This window comes from Acinonyx jubatus, chromosome C1 (assembly GCF_027475565.1).
Source record: "Acinonyx jubatus isolate Ajub_Pintada_27869175 chromosome C1, VMU_Ajub_asm_v1.0, whole genome shotgun sequence".
NCBI classification, from domain to species: Eukaryota; Metazoa; Chordata; class Mammalia; order Carnivora; family Felidae; genus Acinonyx; species Acinonyx jubatus.
The window spans coordinates 210,955,144-210,976,141 of NC_069381.1; the positions used below are offsets into that span (position 1 = coordinate 210,955,144).

The following is a 20,998-nucleotide window of genomic DNA, read 5'->3' on the forward strand; positions in this document are numbered from 1 at the left end:
TATCAATATTGTTTTTATTTTCGAGAGATGGTGCACGCGAGGGAGGGAGGGGAAGCAGAGGGAGAGCGACACAGAATTTTTTTTAATTTTTAATTTCTTAAATTAAAAATAAAATTTAATGTTCATTTATTTTTGAGAGAGAGAGAGAGAGAGAGAGAGAGCGAGCAGGGGAGGGGCAGAGAGAGCTGGAGACACAGAATCCGAAGCAGGCTCCAGGCTCTGAGCTGTCAGCACAGAGCCCGACACAGGGCTCGAACTCATGAGCCGTGAGATCATGACCTGAGCCAAATCAAGAGTTGGACACTCAACCGAGTGAGCCGCTCAGGCGCCCCCAGATTTGTTTTTTAAAGCAAGATGTTCATTCGTACCTGAGCAACAAGGGACCTCTCAGGAGCAGAAAATGGGATGGACTTGAAGGGAGGAGAGCCAGGGGGGTCCGTGAGAAAACCCTGTCACAGCCCAGGTGTGTTAAGAAGTGGGGGGTAGAGCTGTTGGGAGAAAGCAGAGGACAGAAGGCTGAAGAAGGCTCCTGTGGGATACCCCGGCGCTGAGGAGTAGAGGGCGGGGCCGGCATGCCCCCACCTTGATGAGGCAGGGTTGGTTCCCAGCCAGGGGACCGGGGCGGGGGACAAAGGCGGCTGGAAGGACAGCCGGCAGAAATGCTGGCTCTGTGATAAAGCTCGGCCAACAGGTCAAAGCCAGGTCCCCTCTCAGCAGTCACTGGCATGGACGTGACCTTTCCGACCTGGATGCTAGATGAGCACGCCAGAGGGCAAAGCTTAAAACCAGAGAGCCGGGGCCAGCCTGCTACACAGGTGCATGCAAGGGTGGGAACCAGCTCCCACAGGCAGGAGACCAGAAGGATGAGCGGAGGGGTTTGTGGAAGTGCGGGAGGCAGAGACCCAAGAGGAGGCTCCTGGAATTGCCAGCGGCTCCGGGAGAATGTAGGGGATGCTCACGGCTCGCTCCTGCACTCCTTCGTTGTCCGGCATTCGTAGACCAAAACTGGGGGAGGTGAAGGTAAACAGGCATGTTCTTCATCGTCAAGAAACTTAGGGCTTAGATAAGGAGATAAAAGACACGAAAACATCCATGAAGTTCAAGATCCCCTTTGAATCGTATTGTGCAGATCCAGAAGGTGTTTCTAGAAGGGGGTGCCCTCTGATACGGTGACCCAGGTGGGCACTGCAAAGCAGCAGGTAACTAACGGAATTGTTTTTCAGTAAATGAGGCCAAAAGAATGAAGTGTTTGGGAGAGTGACAAGTGTCTTATTGTCCTGGCTGGCCATGGCAGTCCCTCGTCAGCATCCTTCCTTTGATCCCCGCAGGTATGACGCTGGACGGGACGGCTTCATTGACCTGATGGAGCTGAAGCTGATGATGGAGAAACTGGGGGCCCCCCAGACCCACCTGGGCCTGAAGAGTATGATCAAGGAGGTGGACGAGGACTTTGACGGCCAGCTCAGCTTCCGTGAGGTACCTGCTGATGTGTGTCCTGCTGGCCCTGAGTCCCTGCGGGGAGTGGCCCCCTGAGAGGAGACTCACATTTACTGTCCCCTGGAGCACAAGTGGCTTCGGCCCCTGCAGAGCGCTGCTTGGATAGTTAACGTAGAGTTCTTTTACAAATATCTTTAAGAAGCTAATAACCCCAGTGCTGGCATGGGCAAATGCTCAGTAAGCACATTGAAAGTCACTGTGGGTGGGACAGCCTCATTTGGGTGAAATGGTAAGTGCTGAGAAATCGGGAGGGTTGTTTACCAAGATACTCATAGTGGATATTTGTGGGTGCAAAGTTCTGGTACTTTTATAAAAATTTTATACTTTTTTTATACATTAAAACTTAAAAATTGTTATACGAAGTATTTAAAAATAGTAAAACAAACAAACAAACAAACAAAAAAACAATGGGGGCACCTGGGTGGCTCGGTTGGTTAAGCGTCTGACTCTGGATTTTGGCTCAGGTCATGATCTCACGGATCGTGAGTTTGAGGCCCACTTCGAGCTCTGTGCTGAGCACAGAGCCTGCTTGGGAGTTTCTCTCTCTCTCTGCCCCTTTCCTGCTTATGCATGTGCATTCTCTCTCTCTCTCTCTCTTTCTCTCTCTTTCTCCCTCCCTCCCTCTCTTTTCCTCTCTCCCTTTCTCTCTCAAAATAAATACAATAAACTTAAAAAAAATTAAAAATAGTAAAAAAACAATTAAAGGATTTTACTCTGGGGTCATGGATCTCCCCTCCTCCCCATAACAATCCAAGTATGGGCTCTTTTGGCCTTTGAATCCCTAAAATTGTAGGCAAAATTTTGTGTGTACAGATGTCGTTCTGGAAGACGCAAATAGATTCAAAGTCTGATCTCTAAACGTGTGAGAACTTTGGTGATTTAAGGCCATTTCTGTCTGGAGGGAAGTCTCAAGGCCAGTGTGTTTCTTACAAGGCAAGGATGTGGCCCCACAGAGAAGGGTTTCGTGTCTTACGTGCTTGAGTTTTATTGTAAGGGCTTTAGACGTGTCAGCGCGCCCTGGTGTTAGAACAGCTTTGGGAACAACATCCGGGCTAGAAGCTCAGCATTAGCCCAGCTGCTGCGGTCTTGTTCTCTGTCAGCTGGGCCCTCGGGGGCTGGGAATAGAGAGCCCTGTACTTGCTTCCTGGTGCATAACCTTGGTTATTCCAGAAACAGTGGTGTTCTGGCATCCTGGTTTCTGATGGTGAGAGCTTTGGCCAAGTACCTGTCTTCTCTCCAGACTAGATAGGGCCCTGGGACACTCTTCCTGAGGTCCCTGTGGCTGAACTGGCAGCAATGAGTTCCCTCCCCAGCCATGATGAAACTGGCCTTGCCTCTCTCACTGACCACAAAGTCAACTCCAGATCCCCCCTTCTCTTCCTCTCCCGAGCTGGCAGATGCGGAGAGAGAAGATCACGGAAAACCTGTGTTGGGCATAACCCTCAGGACAATCTAGGCCAGGCTTCTCAGTTCGGAGCTGAGGAGCTAGAGGGTCAGAACAGCCAGCACTTGCCTGAACTCACGCTCCAGCTGAAGGCTGGACCTGGGTGGCAGCCTCTGTGCCCACAGCCTCCCACTGTCACCCGCCACGCTCACCTTCGCAGGTGTCCCTCTGGCTCCCTCGCCTCTCATTCGGTTCCTTGGTATCATTTGTGCTAAGCATTGGCTCTTTCAACCCGGGAGGCAACACTGGGGAAAGAGCTTCTGTGGCAAAGTTGTGACCTGTGGGGAACAGAAATCGAGAGTGTTGAGAGGTCTGTGCAGGTCACCAACCGGGCCAAGATGCAGTCCCTCTCTGCTGTCTCACCCAGGAGCCACTCCAGCATGCTCCTCCCGGAATCCAAGACCCCTGGTTAGCTTTTGGTTACCTACGGGTTTGGCTATTTCCTACAGATGGTAGACCTCAGAGGTTTGGAAATCTCCAAAGTGTTCCTTTGGTTTTCACCACCCCCCCCCCCTTACAAAGCTTCAGTGACATTCATGTCTGTCCTTTGTTGGTTCAGAGTCCCATTGTGGTCCCATCTCTCGCAGCTGTGCCCAGATGCACAGGATTTGGAAGCGGTTGCCATTAATGCCCCACGGCCCGACCTCCTGCTTTTGTTTTGTCATTCTGCTGGTTTCCTCTGGTGTTGGGAGCCACCGGGGTGTCAATGCTCTGCTTAGGTGACAAAAAGAGGCTGACAGACCTGGGTCTCCCCACAGAGCTGGGTAACTTGAGCAAGTTATTTGACTTCTGAGAGCCTCAGTTTTTCTGTCTTTCAATGGGGGTGTTAATAGCTTTCCCTCAGGACTGTTGTGAGAAGGAAGCTCTCTTCCCACACCCGTGTCAGTTAGAACTCTTGATCGCAGGCAACAGAGAACGCCAGCTAATTGAAACAACAGGACAAACAACTGTTGGTTCACGTGCCTGGGAGAGGAAGTAGAAGCACCAGGCACAGTAACGCAGCATCTTTCTCTTGTCATAGCTTTTTTATTTTTGTTTTTTAAGATTTTATTTTTTTAATGCTGTTTTATTTATGTTTTAAAAACGTTTATGTACGTATGTTTGTTTGTTTGATTGTTTATGGGGAGGGGGGGACAGAGGGAGAGGAAGTGAGAGAATCCTAAGCAGGCTCCGTGCTCAGTGTGGAGCCCGGTGTGGGGCTCAAACCCATGACTCCGGGATCATGACCTGAGCCAAAATCAGGAGTTGGCTGCTCAGCCAGCTGAGCCACCCAGGCACCCCTAAAGATTTTATTTTTAAGTAGTCTCTACGCCCAACGTGGGGCTCTCTTGTCATATCTTGACTGGGGCTTTCTTCTATGTCCACTTCACCTTTTCCTCCCCCACTGTATGTGGTCCCTGCCACCTGCCAAGGTGGCCGCCAGCAGCTCAGGGGTGCATTGCTGCAGTCTAGCCGGGACTAAACGAGTCTCAGAAGGCCTCTGATGGGCCCCACGAGGGACACTTGCCCACCTCCCGGACCAGTCAGTGCATTCAAGGTCCTGTGATGGGCTCAGTCCAAGTCACGTGCCACAGGGCCCCCTAGTTAACACTCCCAACTTCATTGTCCTGTGGGGGCCAGGTTGCCAGGTGAACAACACTGCCGTCTTCTACATTCTTTCCTCGCACCCTGGCTTTTAGTAGGTGCTTCGCGTTGCCTTTCTTTCTCTTTGGATTAACCTAGCCAAAGCAAGTCACATCCCCATAAAAGCTCTTTGGTACAGAAGGCATGTCTCTGTTAAGCACAGTTTTGCTACTTTTACTTTTCCCCAGTGTACAAAGCAATCGATCTTTCTTTTAAACCATTTCTTTTCCAATTGTGAAAATAGTGCATGCACATTCAGGGCATTTTAGGAAATGGCTTATGTGGAGCTGTTCAAAATGATGATGCAGCAGTGTTTTCATGACCAGAGAGGAAATGTAGACAACGTAACGAGCAGGGCTAGCGGTTCGATCCCTGGAGCTGTAGCAATCTGGAATTAGATCCTAGGCACTCCCTACCTCTTTCTCCTTTGGAGGTGGGCAGAGAAGCCTTAATAGCCTCCTCTCTTTTTCCTGTACTCCTCTCTAGTTCCCCTTACATCCATCTCAAAGAAGAACTGCTCTAAGGCCACGTGTGCGGTGGTTTTGTACAAAGGTCGGGTGATGGACTTACTGGATACCTGTCAGTACTGGGACCCGTGGGTCCCATTTTCTCCTCCTACTGCACCCCCTCCCTTGGGGGGGGCCCTGGCACCCCTGGCTGTGCTGGGTTGCCCATCGGCCTCATCATTGTTGATTGGACCATGGATGGGCCACTGGTCAGACTAGGTCCACTTGATTTCCTATCCTGAGAATTTTTTTTAAATGTTTATTTCTTTACTTATTTGTTTGTTTGGGAGAGAGAGAGAGAGAGGGAGCACATGCAGGTAAGGGAAGAAAGAGAGGAAGAGAGAGAATCTCAAGCAGGCTCCACGTTGTCAGCACTGAGCCTGATGCAGGGCTCGAACTCACGAGCTGTGAAATCATGACCTGAGCTGAAATCGAGAGTTGGACACTCAACCGACAGAGCCACCCAGATGCCCCCCATCCTGGGAATTTGAAAATGGGGTGAAGTACTACAAACTGGTTCTGCAGGTGGCTATTCCTGAAAGAATAAGTCTAGGTGGGGTAGCCATTCCCACCACGTGGACCAGACACGAAGCTAGAGGGGATGTTGCTTCCAACCCTGAGGGCATTGTCTCTCCCAGTCCCAGGCCTCTTCTGGGCTAGTGCGTTTTGCCCTTGGGACATCTTTTTTTCTTTTATTTCCTTTCATTTTCTTTCCTTTTCTTTTCTTGTCTTTTCTTTTCAGATTTTATTTTTAAGTAATCTCTGCACCCAACATGAGGCTTGAACTCACAACCCTGAGGTCAAGAGTTGCACCCTCCACCGACTGGGACATCCTTTTTATATGGCAAATACCTCCTTTTTGCTTAAGCCAACATGTCTGTTTCTGTCACTTGTAATCTTAGAATGCTAACTAATACAGGGAGGTGTTTACATCCCAAGAGACATGGAATTAAAAATTTCTTTTTTTTTAATTTAAAACAAATTAAAAAAAAAAACTTTTATTTATTTTTGAGAGAGAGACAGAGTGTGAGTGGTGGAGGGGCAGAGAGAGAAGGAGACACACAATGCGAAGCAGGCTCCAGGCTCTGAGCTGTCAGCACAGAGCCTGATGTGGGGCTCGAACCCATGAACTGCAAGATCATGACCCGAGCTGAAGTTGGATGCTTAGCCAATTGAGCCGCCCAGATGCCCCTAAAAATTTCTTTAAATTTAGGGGCGCCTGGCTGGCTCAGTTAGTAGGGCATGAGATTCTTGATCTCAGGGTCATGAGTTTAAGCCCCATGTTGGGGGTAGGATTTACTTAAAAAAATTTTTTTTCTTTTAAATTTCTTAAATTTGGGGTGCCTGGGTGGTTCAGTCAGTTAAGCATCCAACTCTTGGTTTCGGCTCAGGTCATGATCTCACGATTTGTGAGTTTGAGCCCCACGTCGGGCTCCGTGCTGACAGCTTGGAGCCTGGTACCTGCTTCGGGTTCTGTGTCTCCCTCTCTCTTTCTGTCCCTTCCCTGCTCGCACTCTGTGTCTCTCAAAAATAAATAAACACTTAAAAAATAAAAAACTATGTATTTATAAAAAGAATTCTTTACATTTACCAGAAGCATTTGATAGCTTGTGTCTGAAATCGCTTGTTTTCGGCTTTGTTAGTTCTCTCTCTGTTTCTTTGTTTTCTCCTTCTCCTCTCCCCCCTCCCCTCTTTGCTCATAGTCACAGCTAGGACACTTTCCAATTCTCCACAACATACCAGTCTTTGTGGACTATAAATAGGAAGACAAACAAGGCTGGGCAGTTGGAGAAATTGTCATTCAGGAGTTGGTGGTTATCATAAAATGGAAAGGGAATGCCTGGCATGCTTCACGGGAGGCTGAACATTTTCAGGTTGGGTCGGATTTTTTTTTTTTTTTTTCTTTTTCCTTCAACTGGCTGGGGCAGAGACCCCTAAGTTTTGACAGGGCTGCTCTTGGTCATCTGGGAGCCGGCAGAGTGAGAGTGAGCAAAGATCCCTGAGGAATACTTTAAGCCCTTCTGTAAACACCAGGAGATATGGGAAAAATGACTCTTGGGGATGAGGAGACCCCCACCACGGTCACTGGCATGGCTGCGAGGCTGGGGGGTGAGGCTCATCTTTCTTGAGCTGCCCTCGCGGTGTGGAGGGCTGCCTGTTTTGTATTTGCCTTAAGGGGCCAGGGGTGGGGGAGGCGGGAGTATTCTGTAACCGCTGTCCATATTTTAAGGGTGGGCAGGGTGCTGAGGGACAGGTGTTTCACTTCTGCCCTCTGCACGTGGCTCACGTGTGCAAGTGCTGGTGTCTTTGCTGCCACCTTCTCTGCCGGGAGAGCCCAACCATGACCGTCCCCCCAAGCCCCCTTGCCCTCCATCCTACTCTTGGGAGCCTCACCTCCAATACGCTTGTTTTCCAAGACTTGGAGGCAGTATCCTGGCTCCCACAAGCCCGCAGGAAACTGAGTCTCTGCCGGCCTCTAGTGAGAGAGTTTGAAGCTGCAGGTGGATGAACGTGGCACTTCTGTGGAGCCAAGCTGACGGCAGGCAGCCTCCACAAAGCCACGGATCTTTGAGCTTCTTGCTTCCTCCCTTGCTTTGCGTTGGGCAAAGTCCACAGTGGAGTCAGGAGCCCTGAAACAGGAATCACAAAGGAAGGTTCATTAGCAAGGCATTTTGGGGCGGCGGCAACAGCCGAGACTCCCACTTAATGAAACACACTTTCCTCTAGGGATTAAGAGTCGTGGCAGGAAAAGATACCCTGGTTGGAATTTGGAAAGCCTGTTGATGTTGTTTGACCTCTCAGTCTACTTTAGGTAATGTTCTTTTCCCTTGGGGAAGCCATTCTTTAGAGGGGATGGTCATGAAAAATACCCTGAAAACTCAAAATTCCCTGTAGACAGATGTGTTTTACATAGCACCTAGAAACCTGGAGAAGCTCCTTTCTGTGCTGACTTGGAAAACTAAATTCTAGAAGTTTGGGCAGCGGTTGTTTGACGAACAAATTGGCCAGAATTCTTTAAAGAAGTAAAAGTCCTAAAATCGCTTTGGGGGAGAAAGTCTGGAAGAAGGGGGACCTGCCATTTCAGCTTGGCTTATTTATTCATTTAAAAATATATCCTGTGGAGGCCCTGGTACAAATTGGCTTTAAAGATTAATGCATTTAGGCCACATTTGGAACCTGCAGGAAAAGAATGGATTATTCAATAAATGACATGGAGATTCCTAACTAACCATTTGGAAGAAAATAGGGTTAATGATCAACCTCACAGGATAGATCAGAATAAATTTCAGAGATTAAATATTTACACGTTTAACAAAAAAGGAGTCATAAAAGCGATAGACGAAAATATAGGTGATTCTGTAACCTTGATGGCAAGAAAGGTTTCTCTACGCATAACACGGGTGCACTGGTGAGAGAGAAGAAAAAGACTGATAATGTATATACAATTTTTGAGGGGGCGCCTGGGTGGCTCAGTCGAGTAAGCGTCCGACTTTGGCTCAGGTCATGATCTCGCGGTTCATGAGTTCAAGCTCTGCGTTGGGCTCTGTGCTGACAGCTCAGAGCCTGGAACCTGCTTCAGAGTCTGTGTCTCCCTCTCTCTCTGCCCCTCCCCCGCTCACACTCTGTCTCTCTGTGTCTTAAAAATAACATATACAATTTTTGAAAGTCAAAAATGATCATAAACACAATGAAAAGGTAAGTGACAGTGGAAGTATTTGAAATATACCAAGTTCTGTAAAGATCTTTTAGAAAACACTTGGGAGAGGTGCCTGGCTGGTTCAGGCAGTACAGCATGCAACTCGATCTCGGGGTCATGAGTTCAAGCCCCACACTGGGTGTAGAGATTACTTAAAAAATAAAATCTTTAGGGGCACCAGGGTGGCTCAGTCGGTGAAGCGTCCGACTTCAGTTCAGGTCACGATCTCACTGTTCATAAGTTTGAGCCCTGCATCAGGCACTGTGCTGACGGCTCAGAGCCTGGAGCCTGCTTCAGATTCTGTGTCTCCCTCTCTGTCTGTCCCTCCCATGCTCGCGCTCCATCTCTCTCTCTCTGGAAAATAAACATTAAAAAAAAAATAAGTTAAAAGAAATCTTTAAAAGGAAAAAAAAGCAAGAGTAAATAATCTAATGCAAAAAGGGGACACAAACAGAAAATATGGATGACTAAAAACATTGGCAATTATTTAGGTTTAAGAAATAGTGTATATAGGTCTATTGGACTTTTTTTTCTTTCATGGCCACAAACTAGGACATTGCCAGTGATTTTTGCTTTTATAGACAATGCTTCTTAAACTATTGTGCAAATGTTTCTGAGGGACAGATGCCCAGCAGTGGAATTAATGGTTGGAAGCATTTTATTTTTTGGTAAATATTTCCAAACTGGCCTCCAAAAAATTTGAATCGGTTTGCCTTCCCTTCCACTGGATGTGAAGGTACCCATTTCCCTACATTCCTGTGGAAAATGAGCATGTGTTGATTTCAGACAGTGTGATAAGGGAAAAAATAATTGGTCACACGCACACGTTTGCACCCTTTTCGTAGGCTTGGCGGGCATGACTTTCCCTTGGGCTGGAGGGGACCGCTGTAAGTCTCAGTGAGGTTGACCCAGACTCTACTCACCCCTTTCCTACAGTTCCTACTCATATTCCACAAGGCCGCAGCGGGAGAGCTACAGGAAGACAGCGGGCTGATGGCGCTGGCAAAGCTCTCTGAGATCGACGTGGCCCAGGAGGGCGTGAAAGGTGCCAAGGACTTCTTTGAAGCCAAGGTAGGTGACTCCTTCTTGTACAGGACCATTCTTTCTCCCTTCACTCTACCCGACATGGGCTTCCCCGCGGTGACTACCTCATCCACTCGCTCAGAACAATCAGAACAGCAATAGCTTAATAAGTCTGCCTGTCATGTGTGATTGAAGGGGAATGAACGTGTCTGCACACGATCTGAACATTAAAAGCAAAATGGAAAAACAATCACATGGTAAACGCGTTCCATCCTGGGTTCTGATTCAAATGGCTTGCTGGCACGGCATTCCCAGATCAGTGCTTGGCCAGACCTTCCTAAAGAGCTCCTCTCTACCCCAAGCCCCAGTTGAATTACTTGAGCAGATGCCTCCACGTTTGCAACTTAAACACCTGTGTGTAAATGAACGCTGGGGTCAGAGGAGGAAGCCTCAGTGGCCCGTTCCGAAATGAACCGGTGTTTGCTCCGTTGACAGTGGTTGGGAGTTGGGAAGCAATCTCCAGTGCATGGCCCCAGAGCCTTTCCGGGTGCTTCCATTCATGCACACGTTCACAGAGTCATCAAACATGTATGGAGACCCTACCCCTGGCTGGGTGCTGTCGTTTTCATCTCCACAGAGCACACCTGCAGAAAGAGAAAGCAGAGAGCCCTTCACATCCCCTGTCAACCAGAGCAGGGGAGTGCAGCGGGTAGGGCTGCCTGGGTTCAGATTCTGCCTCCTCCACTTACTTACCCTTGTGCCCCAGTTCTCTCATCTGTACAATGGAGGCAATACTAGTTTGCCATGAGGCTACATGAATTCACGTATGTACAGTGTTTAGCAAGTACCTGGCACTCGATACATGATAGGAGCTATTGGGACTCCCAGCCATTCCAGATAGAAGCCAGCCTTTTGGGGAGTGTTGGCTTATTCTAGGAGTTTGCCCAGAGACAACGTGTCCCCGGCAACACATCCCGACCACTCTGGCCCCTAAATAGGACTCTGTTCTTACTTCTCTGTGATGCTGCTTAGAGACAGGTTCAGTCATCTTTCTGTCAATATATAAACTGTGAATCACGATGGACTCCTAACACCTGCAGTCCTCCCGTCATCGTCTGATAACTTCCGGGACAGGCCATCCACTCCACAATTGGATGTGGTTTGGCCCTTCCTTCATGACTTCACGTTGATTCAACCAGCTCTGGCAAGGCCCAGCACGTTAAGCTCTGAAAATACAGCTCCTTTACAAGGAGGTCGTAGACAAAGCTTGTGCCCTCCCCAGGACACACAGTCTAGTGAGGAAAACAAACTCTCAGCCTTGAGAGAGAGAGAATAGAGAAGAGGGATAGGTTACTTCTGGAGGGATGGGTCCTCTCCATTTCATCACCTGAGCCAATACTTGCTGATCTTTTGTGATACCTTGGGCAGGGGCCTAAGATTGAGACCCAAGTTTATTAGCACGATGCTCTTCAACCCACTCCTGTAGCACAGCATACCAAATTCTCTTATTAAAGTCTGCACAGGGAGCCTGGGTGACTCAGTTGGTTAAGTGTCCAACTTCGGCTCAGGTCATGATCTCGTGGTTCATGAGTTCGAGCCCCGCGTTGGGCTCTGTGCTGACAGCTCGGAGCCTGGAGCCTGCCTCGGATTCTGTGTCTCTCTTTCTCTCTACCCTGCCCCCCCCCCCAAAAAAAATAAACATCAAAAAAAAAAAAATCCCAAAAAATAATAATTTATCTGTTCAGGACATTCTCAGACACCTTTGGTAAGAGTACAGATCATCCCAGCTTATTGGAGAGCAGTTCGGGGCTAAGTTTTATTTTTGAGACAGAGAGAGACAGAGCACGAGAGGGAGAGGGGCAGAGAGAGAGGGAGACATGGAATCTGAAGCAGGTTCCAGGCTCCAAGGTGTTACCACAGAGACCCACGCGGGGCTGGAACTCATGAAACATGAGATCGTGATGTGAGGTGAAGTCAAGATCCAGAAACTTAACTGACTGAGCCATCCAGGTGCCCCAAAACATTATGTTTGAAACTCAGTTTTGATGGGAGCCTGGGGTCTGCTTCTGATTCTGTGTGTGTCTTTCTCTTTGCCCCTCCCCTGCCCGCTCTCGCTCTCTCGCTCTCTCTCTCTCGCTCTCTCTCTCAAAAAAAAAAAATAAATAAACATTGGGGCACCTGGGTGGCTCAGTTGGTTAAGCATTCAACTTCAGCTTAGGTCATGATCTCACAATTCGTGGGTTCGAGCCCCGCGTTGGGCTCTGTGCTGACAGCTCGGAGCCTAGAGCCTGCTTCGGATTCTGTGTCTCCCTCTCTCTCTGCCCCTCCCCTGCTCATGGTCTGTCTCTGTCTCTCTCTCAAAAATAAATAAACATTAAAATTAAAAAAAAAAAAAACAATAACATTAAAAAGTTTTTAAAATGAAACTCAATTTTATTAAATATTCAATACAACCTGGGTAATTACATACCAAAGTACTGGTAATAGTTATGTCTGAGGGACTTATTTTTTAGTTTTGGAATGTTTTATAATGCGTGTGCATTATTTTTATAAGTAGCAGAAAAGATTAGAAGCATAACAACATAAGTTTTTGAATTTGTTGTATGGCTGCCTCCTCAACCCAGACTCAAAGGTGGAGTAGGTGTGTTATCTTTGTAATTACAGAGCCTGGCACATAATCGCCTTCAATAAACGTTTGCATGAATGACGAATGTAGGGAATCATCACTCAGATCTCGGAGAGGGCCATAAAGGAGCTGACATTTGCGACAGATGTTCAGAGAAGAATGGGGATTCACCTTGTAATCAAGGAAGGGAGGGCGTTCCTGCCGTGGGAACAGCAAAAGCAAAGGCTCCGAGGCACGGAGGGTAAAGAGTACTTGGAGGCTGGCCCCCGTCCACACCGTCCACACCTGATGACGTTGCACAGGGAGCTCTGGTCTCCCCTGAAGGTCAGGCCTTCCCAGCCTGCTAGCCACCGGAATTACCTGCACACCAGCTTCTCAGGCCCCACCCACACCTAGCTGAGATTTTCCAGGGCACAGCCCAGGAAGTGTGGAGCGGAAAGAGCTCAGCAGGTGTTTGCAATCCACAGCCAGGCTTGGGAAGTGCGGTTGCAGGCGCTGGGGGCCCTCAGGGGGCCTGGACATGACCTGGCGCTGGGGATGGGCTTCTCTGAGGAGGAGCTGGAGTCAGGGAGGCTTCCACAGATGTCTGGAGAACTACTGTGGGCCCATCCCACAGGGTAGTGACAGTGGGGCTGGGCTGGAGGTGGTAATGAATCCCAAACTAAGTAGCATTCTCAGTGTTTATGACTGCTTGCTTGGAGGTGGATGGTAAAATGCCACAAGGTTTGTGGAGCTGTGTAGAGAGGGCTGGATGATGTTTAAAAAAATCAAGGCAGGGACACCATCCCCCCCCCCCCCCAATGGGAATGGTTTGAGGAAGGGGATGGTGTGGCCTTTCATTTGAAGGGCACAATGCTAGTTGCAAATGGTTTCATTCATGTCATGCTGTATAGAACTTGGCCACTCCTGGCTGCATGGGAGAATACAAAACGCCTTTCTTCCTAGAGATCTGTGCCCAACTGTAATTCTGCTACTAGGGAGGATGGGGACACTCGATACTGAGGGTCGTGGAATAATCTCTTCCACACCTGTCCCTTGCTGAACTGAGCACAGGAAGGGCTGGAATAACATTACTCTGATTGGGCTCTGTCCTGGAGCCCGTGGGTAGGGTCGGCCTCCCCAGACCCTTGGGCCATGCGCCAGGGGAACGTCTCAGAGGAAGAAGGGAGGAAGTGAATGCTTCACGGACACCAGACTACAAAGACCACAGGAGCCACCTTCACAAGATTCGAGTAGCAACTCGAGAATTCGAGTTGAGTGACTAACGGTAGAACGTAATGGTGACTGGGTTGTGGGGAAGCAAGGAATTGGAGATACAAGGAAACCATGGAGAAAATGCTATTGTGGAGGACGAGACGAGATGAAGTCAGATGAGGCCAGAGAGGGGGTCTTGGGTCTGGCAAGTGGGTCAGTGGAGATTTTTGAGAGACCAGCTTCCCTGTGGAGGGCATTTGGCACTAGGGTGAGAGGTGAGTGGGCACTGGGAGGAAAGAGCTGTGATGGTTTACTTTTCTGTCTAGATGGCTGGCCGAGGAGGCCTGGAAAAAATGGGGATAGTAGCTTGGGATCAGGAAAGGACTTTTGTTTGTTTGTTTTTAACCTAGAGAAGACAGATGCCGGTATTTTTAGGTCACAGGGAAGTGGTCCACAGAGAAGGACACATGAAGACACAGAGTGGGGTGATAGGCAAGACAGGACTCCATGAAATCGAGGGAAAAGGTCGAATTTTATAGTGCAGAACAAGAACCCGGAGTGAGAGAATTGCCAGGGCCCCTCCCACTCTGGCCTGGCCAGCAGCGGTGAGCAGGCAGTCTCAGGTTCTTGTCTTCTCCACTGCCCCCACAGACACGCTGGAGGGAGGTGGTGGCATCCCACTCTGTGGAGCAGGACCTTGAGGCTTAGACAGTGGTTTTGTTGGTAAATGTTTAACAACTGGCTCTTTGAACAAAGTGTGCATATACATGTATGCATAAGTTTATTATAAATTTAAATGTTTTAAGGGATAGGTAGCACACAATTTATAAATAATAAAGTATGCATTTCTTCTGTTGCAAATTCCACACAGTCCATTGATTCTCTAAGAACGGCTCATGGATTTTTGCTGGGCTCTGTATCTGTCACTAGCCTATCGTTGCAACTGACAGCAGAATCTAGTTCCGATGTGAATGTTGGTTGATATTGTGTTTAAGTCGATCTAAAAGAAAAAGTAGGGGCGCCTGGGTGGCTCGGTCGGTTGAGCGTCCGACTTCGGCTCGGGTCATGATCTCACGGTCCGTGAGATCCCGCGTCGGGCTCTGTGCTGACAGCTCAGAGCCTGGAGCCTGCTTCGGATTCTGTGTCTCCTTCTCTCTCTGCCCCTCCCCTGTTCATGCTCTGTCTCTCTCTGTCTCAAAAATAAATAAACGTTAAAAGAAAAAAAGAAAAAGTAAAGGGAGGGGCACCTGGGTGACTCAGTTGGTTAAGTGTCTGACTTCTCGAGGTTCATGAGTTTCAGGCCTATGTTGGGCTCCACATTGGCAGTGCAGAGCCTGCTTGGGATTCTCTGTGTGTCTCTCTCTGCCCCTCCCCCACTCACGCTCTCACTCTCTCAAAAATAAACATTAAAAAAAGAAAAAAGGGTGCCTGGGTGGCTCAGTGGGTCATGATCTCATGGTTCGTGGGTTCAGGCCCCACGTCAGGCTCTGTGTCAGATTCTGGTCTCCCTCTCTCTCTGCCCTTCCCCTGCTCACACGCTCTCTCTCTCTGTCTCTCTCTCTCTCTCAGAAATAAATAAACATTAAAAAGATATATTAAAAAAAAAGTAAAGGGACATATGTCAGAACTTCATTCATTCTTCAGTGAGCAACTTCCCTTGCTGAATTCGATAATAGTTTTTCAAATATTGGAAGAATATTCCCTGAATTTCTTTGGAGCTATTCATAATGCAAAAGCTACAGACACTACACATTTTTCAGCTTAATCTGCATCTTTAACATCTCCCAACACTTTCTTAGGAAAAGGTAGTCAGTGAAACAATAAATCAAGACCTAGTTTGTAGCATTTGTTGGTTTCCAAGGTGTAAAACCCCCACCACTTGCTTTCAAGCTTCCAACAGGATGTTGTTAAGTGTGGATTTGGGAAGATTCACAGCAGATTATCATATAGGATTTCTGCCTTAGAGGTATAACGGAAACAGATAATCTCCAAAGCACAGATAGAGTAAAATATATAGCAAGATAAATCAGGAAGTGATGACTTTTTAGTACTTAATACTTTTGCTTCTAATGTAATTTAATTATAGATTTATATAATTTACCTTCTAATATTTAACAGCCAGCTCATAAAATTCCTGAATAAAATAAGACAACAAGGAAAAAAAGATAAAGGTGAGAAAGAGAGGGGTTCAGGCTAGACAAGGGGATCTGGGGTCCAAATTTGCAACCTGAGTCAGGGGGTAGAGGGTCATAAGAGTCAGCATGAGTTGGGCCCTGCTCCAGGCAATTGAATCTGTCTTCTGGTGATTCTGATGTAGGGAGCTGGAGGGGAGAACTCAGCAGGGCCTCACAGGCCTAAGAAATACCTGGGGGCGGTGGGGGGGGGGGGGTGGTGGTGGGGGGGGAAATACCTGTGAAATTTGGAAAACATAATTTCCTAGTCCCTACGCCTAGGGATTCTGATCCGGAAAGAGTAAAAAAGCATCATTTTTCAGAGGTGTCCTATGTTCAGACATGGACCCTGTGCAGTGCAGGAAGAATTTAGGAAAGGGACATTATAATTTTTTCATTGAGATGTGAGAACCTGCATTTTGCTACACAGGATGTAATGGATTAACAACCAGAATAGACTGAATAAAGAGCCTGGTAGGAGGTGGTAAATCTTAGCCTCAACACGGCAGAGAAGTGACTGAGTGAACCAGAGAGTAGACAAAGAGCCACCCAAATGTGGACGCTTGTGACGGGGAAAAGGAGAAATGGAGAAAAGATGATGGACCCAGGAACATGCTAGTTAAAAATTGTGAGAGGTTTGACACCTCAATTTAAAATCATTTAAACACTACAGGAAAGGTAATGCTTTTCTATAAATTCGACAGAAGAAGATTTGTGATGAATTGTAAAGACATTTAGATGGTTAACTCCAAACTCCCCACAAACAGTCAAGTGCTGGGGAATTTAGGGATTAATTCTTCAATGTTCTACTTTTTTTTTTTTCAATGTCACAAACTAGTTCAAACATATTGGAAAAGATTATATCACATTCATTCTGTAAAGCTGGCATGATTCTGCTAACAATCAGATAAAAACACATCAAAAAAGTTGTATGAATCTAATGAATATAGCTGTAGGAATCTTAAAACATTTGAAATTTATGTTCAGACTGCAGGGATAATTTTAAAGGTCTCATGGGGTGCCTGGGTGGCCCCCTTGGTTAAGTGTCCAACTCTTGGTTTCAGCTCAGGTCGTGATCTCACGGTTCATGAGATCCAGCGCCGTGTCAGACTCCCTGCCGACAGCGAGGAGCCTGCTTGGGACTCTCTCTCTCTGTCTCTCTCTCTGCCCCTCCTGTGTGCACTCTCTCAAAATAAATGAACTTTAAATAAATAAATAAATAGATAAATAAATGTCTCATAGGTATCAAATATGAAAAATGTGATCCCTTCAGTGAGACATCTCAGAACATTTGGTGAAGTTTAATATTCATAATAAGACATTTAAAAATATGAAAGCAATGTGCTTAGTCAACATAATGAAGGAATACTTTCCTCATAAATATCAAGGTTTTCTAAAGCGGTAATATTAAATAATGTAGTGCGGGTGCAGGAATAAACAGGTCAGTGGAATGGGAGAGAAAATAGTAAAAACAGATCCCCTTCGTGTGGGAATTTAGTACATGAACAAGATAACTTTCCAGTCAGTGGAAAAATAATGGGCTATTCAATAAAAGGTGTTGAGACAATTGGCTCTCCACTTAGGAAAATGAAGTAAAGTCATTTAAATGATATATATTCCTTCACTAAAATACAGTGTAAGTGACTTTAAGAGCTGAATGGGAAAATAAAACCAGGAAAGTATGAGAGGAAAATCGTTTTAGAGCCCTGGGGTATAGGAGACCTTACACATGACATAATATGGGGTGGCTCAAAGGTCGAGCGTGCAACTCCAGCTCAGGTCACGATCTCACTATGCATGGGTTCGAGTCCCACATCGGGCTCTGCACTGACAGCATGGATCCTGCTTTGGATTCTCTGTCTCTCTCCCTCTCTCTGTGTCTCTTCCCCGCTCGTGCCCTCTTTCTCTCTCAAAAATAAATAAACACCAAAAGAGAGAGAGAGAGACAAAAGCCAGAATGGAAGTGGTTGGAAATTCTGATGACATCCAAATTTAAAGATTCACCTGGCCCAAGATACCTTGAAGTTAACAGACAATCAAAAGACTAAGAGTAACCAAAAAAGATATAACAAGGGACTACGCCTAAATTATATAAAGAATGGCAAAGTGAAAAACCCCAGTGAAATGGGTAATTTACCAAAGAGGAAATAAAAGAAGGTGCCAGGGTGGTTTTTTTTTTTTTTTTTGGGGTGTGTGTGTGTGTGTGTGTGTGTGTGTGTGTGTTTTGCCTATCAGATTGGCAAACAGGAAAAAGGTTACTGATAAACGTTGGGGACATGGTGGGGAAATGAGAACTCACATTCCATGACGGTGGGGGTGTAAATTAATTGGAACAGCTACTTTGGAGAGCAATTTGGCAATCTTTATTAAAATAGCGTGCACACCCAGTGTGTTTGGGACTTATACCAAACTGATGAGACACTGAGGGGGGTGAAAAAAGGAATCAGTTCTAGAAGAGATGATTTTACGATGGATTTATCTGATACAGTATTCTTAAAGATAAACTAGGCTTAAAAGAAATGGCACCAAATCCCATTCACAACATCAACAACACCGTGTAATATTTGGAAGTAAATTCAGAATGATTGATCTACTGTAAAGGTACTCCTTTGCCACAGGCAGACTGAAGCGATTGCAATCAGCATCCCAGCAAGGAGTTCATTTTGGTTTTGTCTTTGTTTTCTCCCCGTCGAACAAAACAATATTATTGTGAAATTAAGGGTTGAAAGTGGAAGTGGGTAATAGGCTAGGCGGGGATGTTAGAGAGTATCCTGGAAAAGAAGTAGAAAGAGCAACCCTAGCGGCGTAGAACACAGCGGCAAATAAAGAGATCGTATCCTCGCTGTAGTTTAAACAGACTTGTGAAGAGGAGTGTTGGTTCTCAGGGGGCGAGGGGGTCCTGCCCTGCGGCAGGACCAGGTTCCCCTGTCACCTGGCTCCAGCCAACGGAGTTCTGTCGGATGGGTCGTTCCAAGTTTCTCCTCCCCTCCCTCAGTCTGTGGTTTGCTTTTGCTCTTTGTCCGCAGGTCCAAGCTTTGTCCTGTGCCAGTAAGTTTGAAGCCGAGCTAAAAGCTGAGCAAGACGAGCGGAAGCAGGAGGAGGAGAAGAGGAGACTCCGCCAGGCGGCCTTCCGGGAGCTCAAAGCCGCTTTCAGCACATAGTCAGGCAACCTTGACCTCCGTCCACACAGTGCCTCACAGAAGCCCCCAAGAGAGCTGGCTGGGCATCTTCCTCCCCAACCGGCCTCCACACCCACCACTCGATGCAAACTCCTTAGCCTCATGGAGTGGCAGGGGTGGCTCTCATCCCTGGGTGGGAGCCCCTCCCAAGTGTCCTGGGATGAGCCAACTGCTCCCCGGTGCTTCTCCTTCCTGCCCTCTTTCCTCTGTAGCCAGATGGTGCCTCTACTCAGCAACTTGCACTTTTTCCTTGTCCCTGCAGGGTTCTGATGTTAATGTTGCCCATTCTCCCAGGGAATTCACCTCTCCCCTTCTCCGCACCTCTCCCCTTGGGGGTCCCCCTCCTCTTGGTTTCCTGTTCAACTTCCCTGCTTTCATTCTGAGCCTGATTCTGCCCGTTGCTTTGGTGTCTTCTGTGCTTTGATGACAGCGAGGTTTAAGGCAAGCCAGGCTGGACCAGTGCCTGCCCCCTCTGCAGCGGGGGTGCATGCTGCTGAGATGGCAAAATAGGGGACAGGTAGGAAGTCCCGTTCCTTCCTCTCACCTTTCTTCTGTCCACTTAGCATTCCCCCTCCCCCCCTTCACCCCTTCATTCTTGTCCTCTCATTTCCTCCTACTCTTAAATACCCTGCTACTTACCTGCAAGAATGAGAGAATAATCAGAAGTGATATTAATGCATAGAAGAATCCCTATTAATTCCTACTATGCAAATAAATTACTGTGGACCCCTACATTCCCGAGTGACAAATCCAGAGCCTTCCAAAATCCCAAAAGTCGTGACCATCTTCATCTGGCCAGTTTCCAACTTTTGCCCCAAGATGTTGAGGTGAAGCTGTTCTTACCCCCCGCACAAATTTTTAGATGTTGGGTGTTCTTGGGATTGCTCACGAATACCAGGGGGTTGTTGTATTTTTTTTTTTTTTTTAAGAATTCCTAACATTGTATTTATTACTTCTCTTTTGTAACTGCTGTCTTTACAAGGGGAACATCTGCATTTCTACTTCACAGCTGCCTCTTTTTTCCAATAAACCATGCAAGTGGACTTTGCCGTCACATCAATGTGCTTCTAGTCTTCTTTCAAATGGGGGAGAGAGGAGAGTGTTTTTTCAGGAGCCACATCCAGCCCAGGCTCCTGTCGGACATCCCCCCCCCCCCAGAAGTAGAGTCAGAAGTGGTATCTAAGATTGTGGCCTTACTGGGGGGCATGCTGAACATTGGGGGTGTCAGTAGCTCTTCCCCTTCCCTTCCCTGAGGGTTCTCTCAGCTGCAGGTAAAATGTGTCCTTAATTTCTCTTGCTTCCTAGACCCCTTGAAACTCTGAGGAGAGCCAGTGACCCCTCCCTCCTTCTCATGTGGATTCTCCGGCATTTGGGGACCGGAGTAAGGACCTCAGTCCTAAGGGAACACCCACTGCTCCCCAGGGAGGATCATTTCCGTTTCGCACAAAGCTAAGACCTACAATTCTCGGGCATCGTTTTTCCAGGTAGGGTCACCCTCCAACTGCCCCGCCAGAGGAAGTGGACAAGAAAAAGGGGTGGAGACACTCTTACCATACAATCCAGGAAGCGTGCTTCTTGGCATTTTCTCATCCAAGCCGAGGACCCTCGTGTACACAAAAAACCTGCACGTGAATGTTTATAGCAGCTATTTGATAATTACCAAAACTTGGGAGCAACCGAGATATTTTTTTAAGATTTTATTTTGAAGTAATCCCTCTACCCAATGTAGGGCTCAAACCTACAAACCCGAGATCAAGAGTCGCATGCCTCACCGACTGAGCCAGCCAAGCGCCCCTCAAGATTTTTCAATAGGTGAATGAATAAAGAAACTGGTACATCTATACACTGGAATACTAATTCAGCAATGGAAAGAAGCATGAGTGATGAAAAATGAGCTGTCCGGGCGCCTGGGTGGCTCCGTCGGTTGAGCGTCCGACTTCGGCTCAGGTCCTGATCTCCCAGTTCGTGAGTTTGAGCCCCACGTCCGGCTCTGTGCTGACAGCTCTGAGCCTGGAGCCTGCTTTGGATTGTGTCTCCC

At 47.4% G+C, this 20,998-nt stretch overlaps 1 protein-coding gene across 1 annotated transcript in view; it reads left to right on the forward strand.

Moving 5' to 3' along the window:
* EFHD1 (EF-hand domain family member D1) overlaps positions 1 to 20,014 on the forward strand; it is a 41,522-nt gene extending 21,508 nt beyond the window's left edge. Inside the window, exons 2-4 of the mRNA XM_027047605.2 lie at positions 1,329 to 1,476; positions 9,704 to 9,838; positions 18,808 to 20,014. Of these exons, the coding sequence (XP_026903406.1) occupies positions 1,329 to 1,476; positions 9,704 to 9,838; positions 18,808 to 18,942 (418 nt within the window). The 3' untranslated portion in view covers positions 18,943 to 20,014. The remainder of the gene's footprint in view (positions 1 to 1,328; positions 1,477 to 9,703; positions 9,839 to 18,807) is intronic.
* The last annotated feature ends 984 nt before the right edge of the window (positions 20,015 to 20,998 follow it).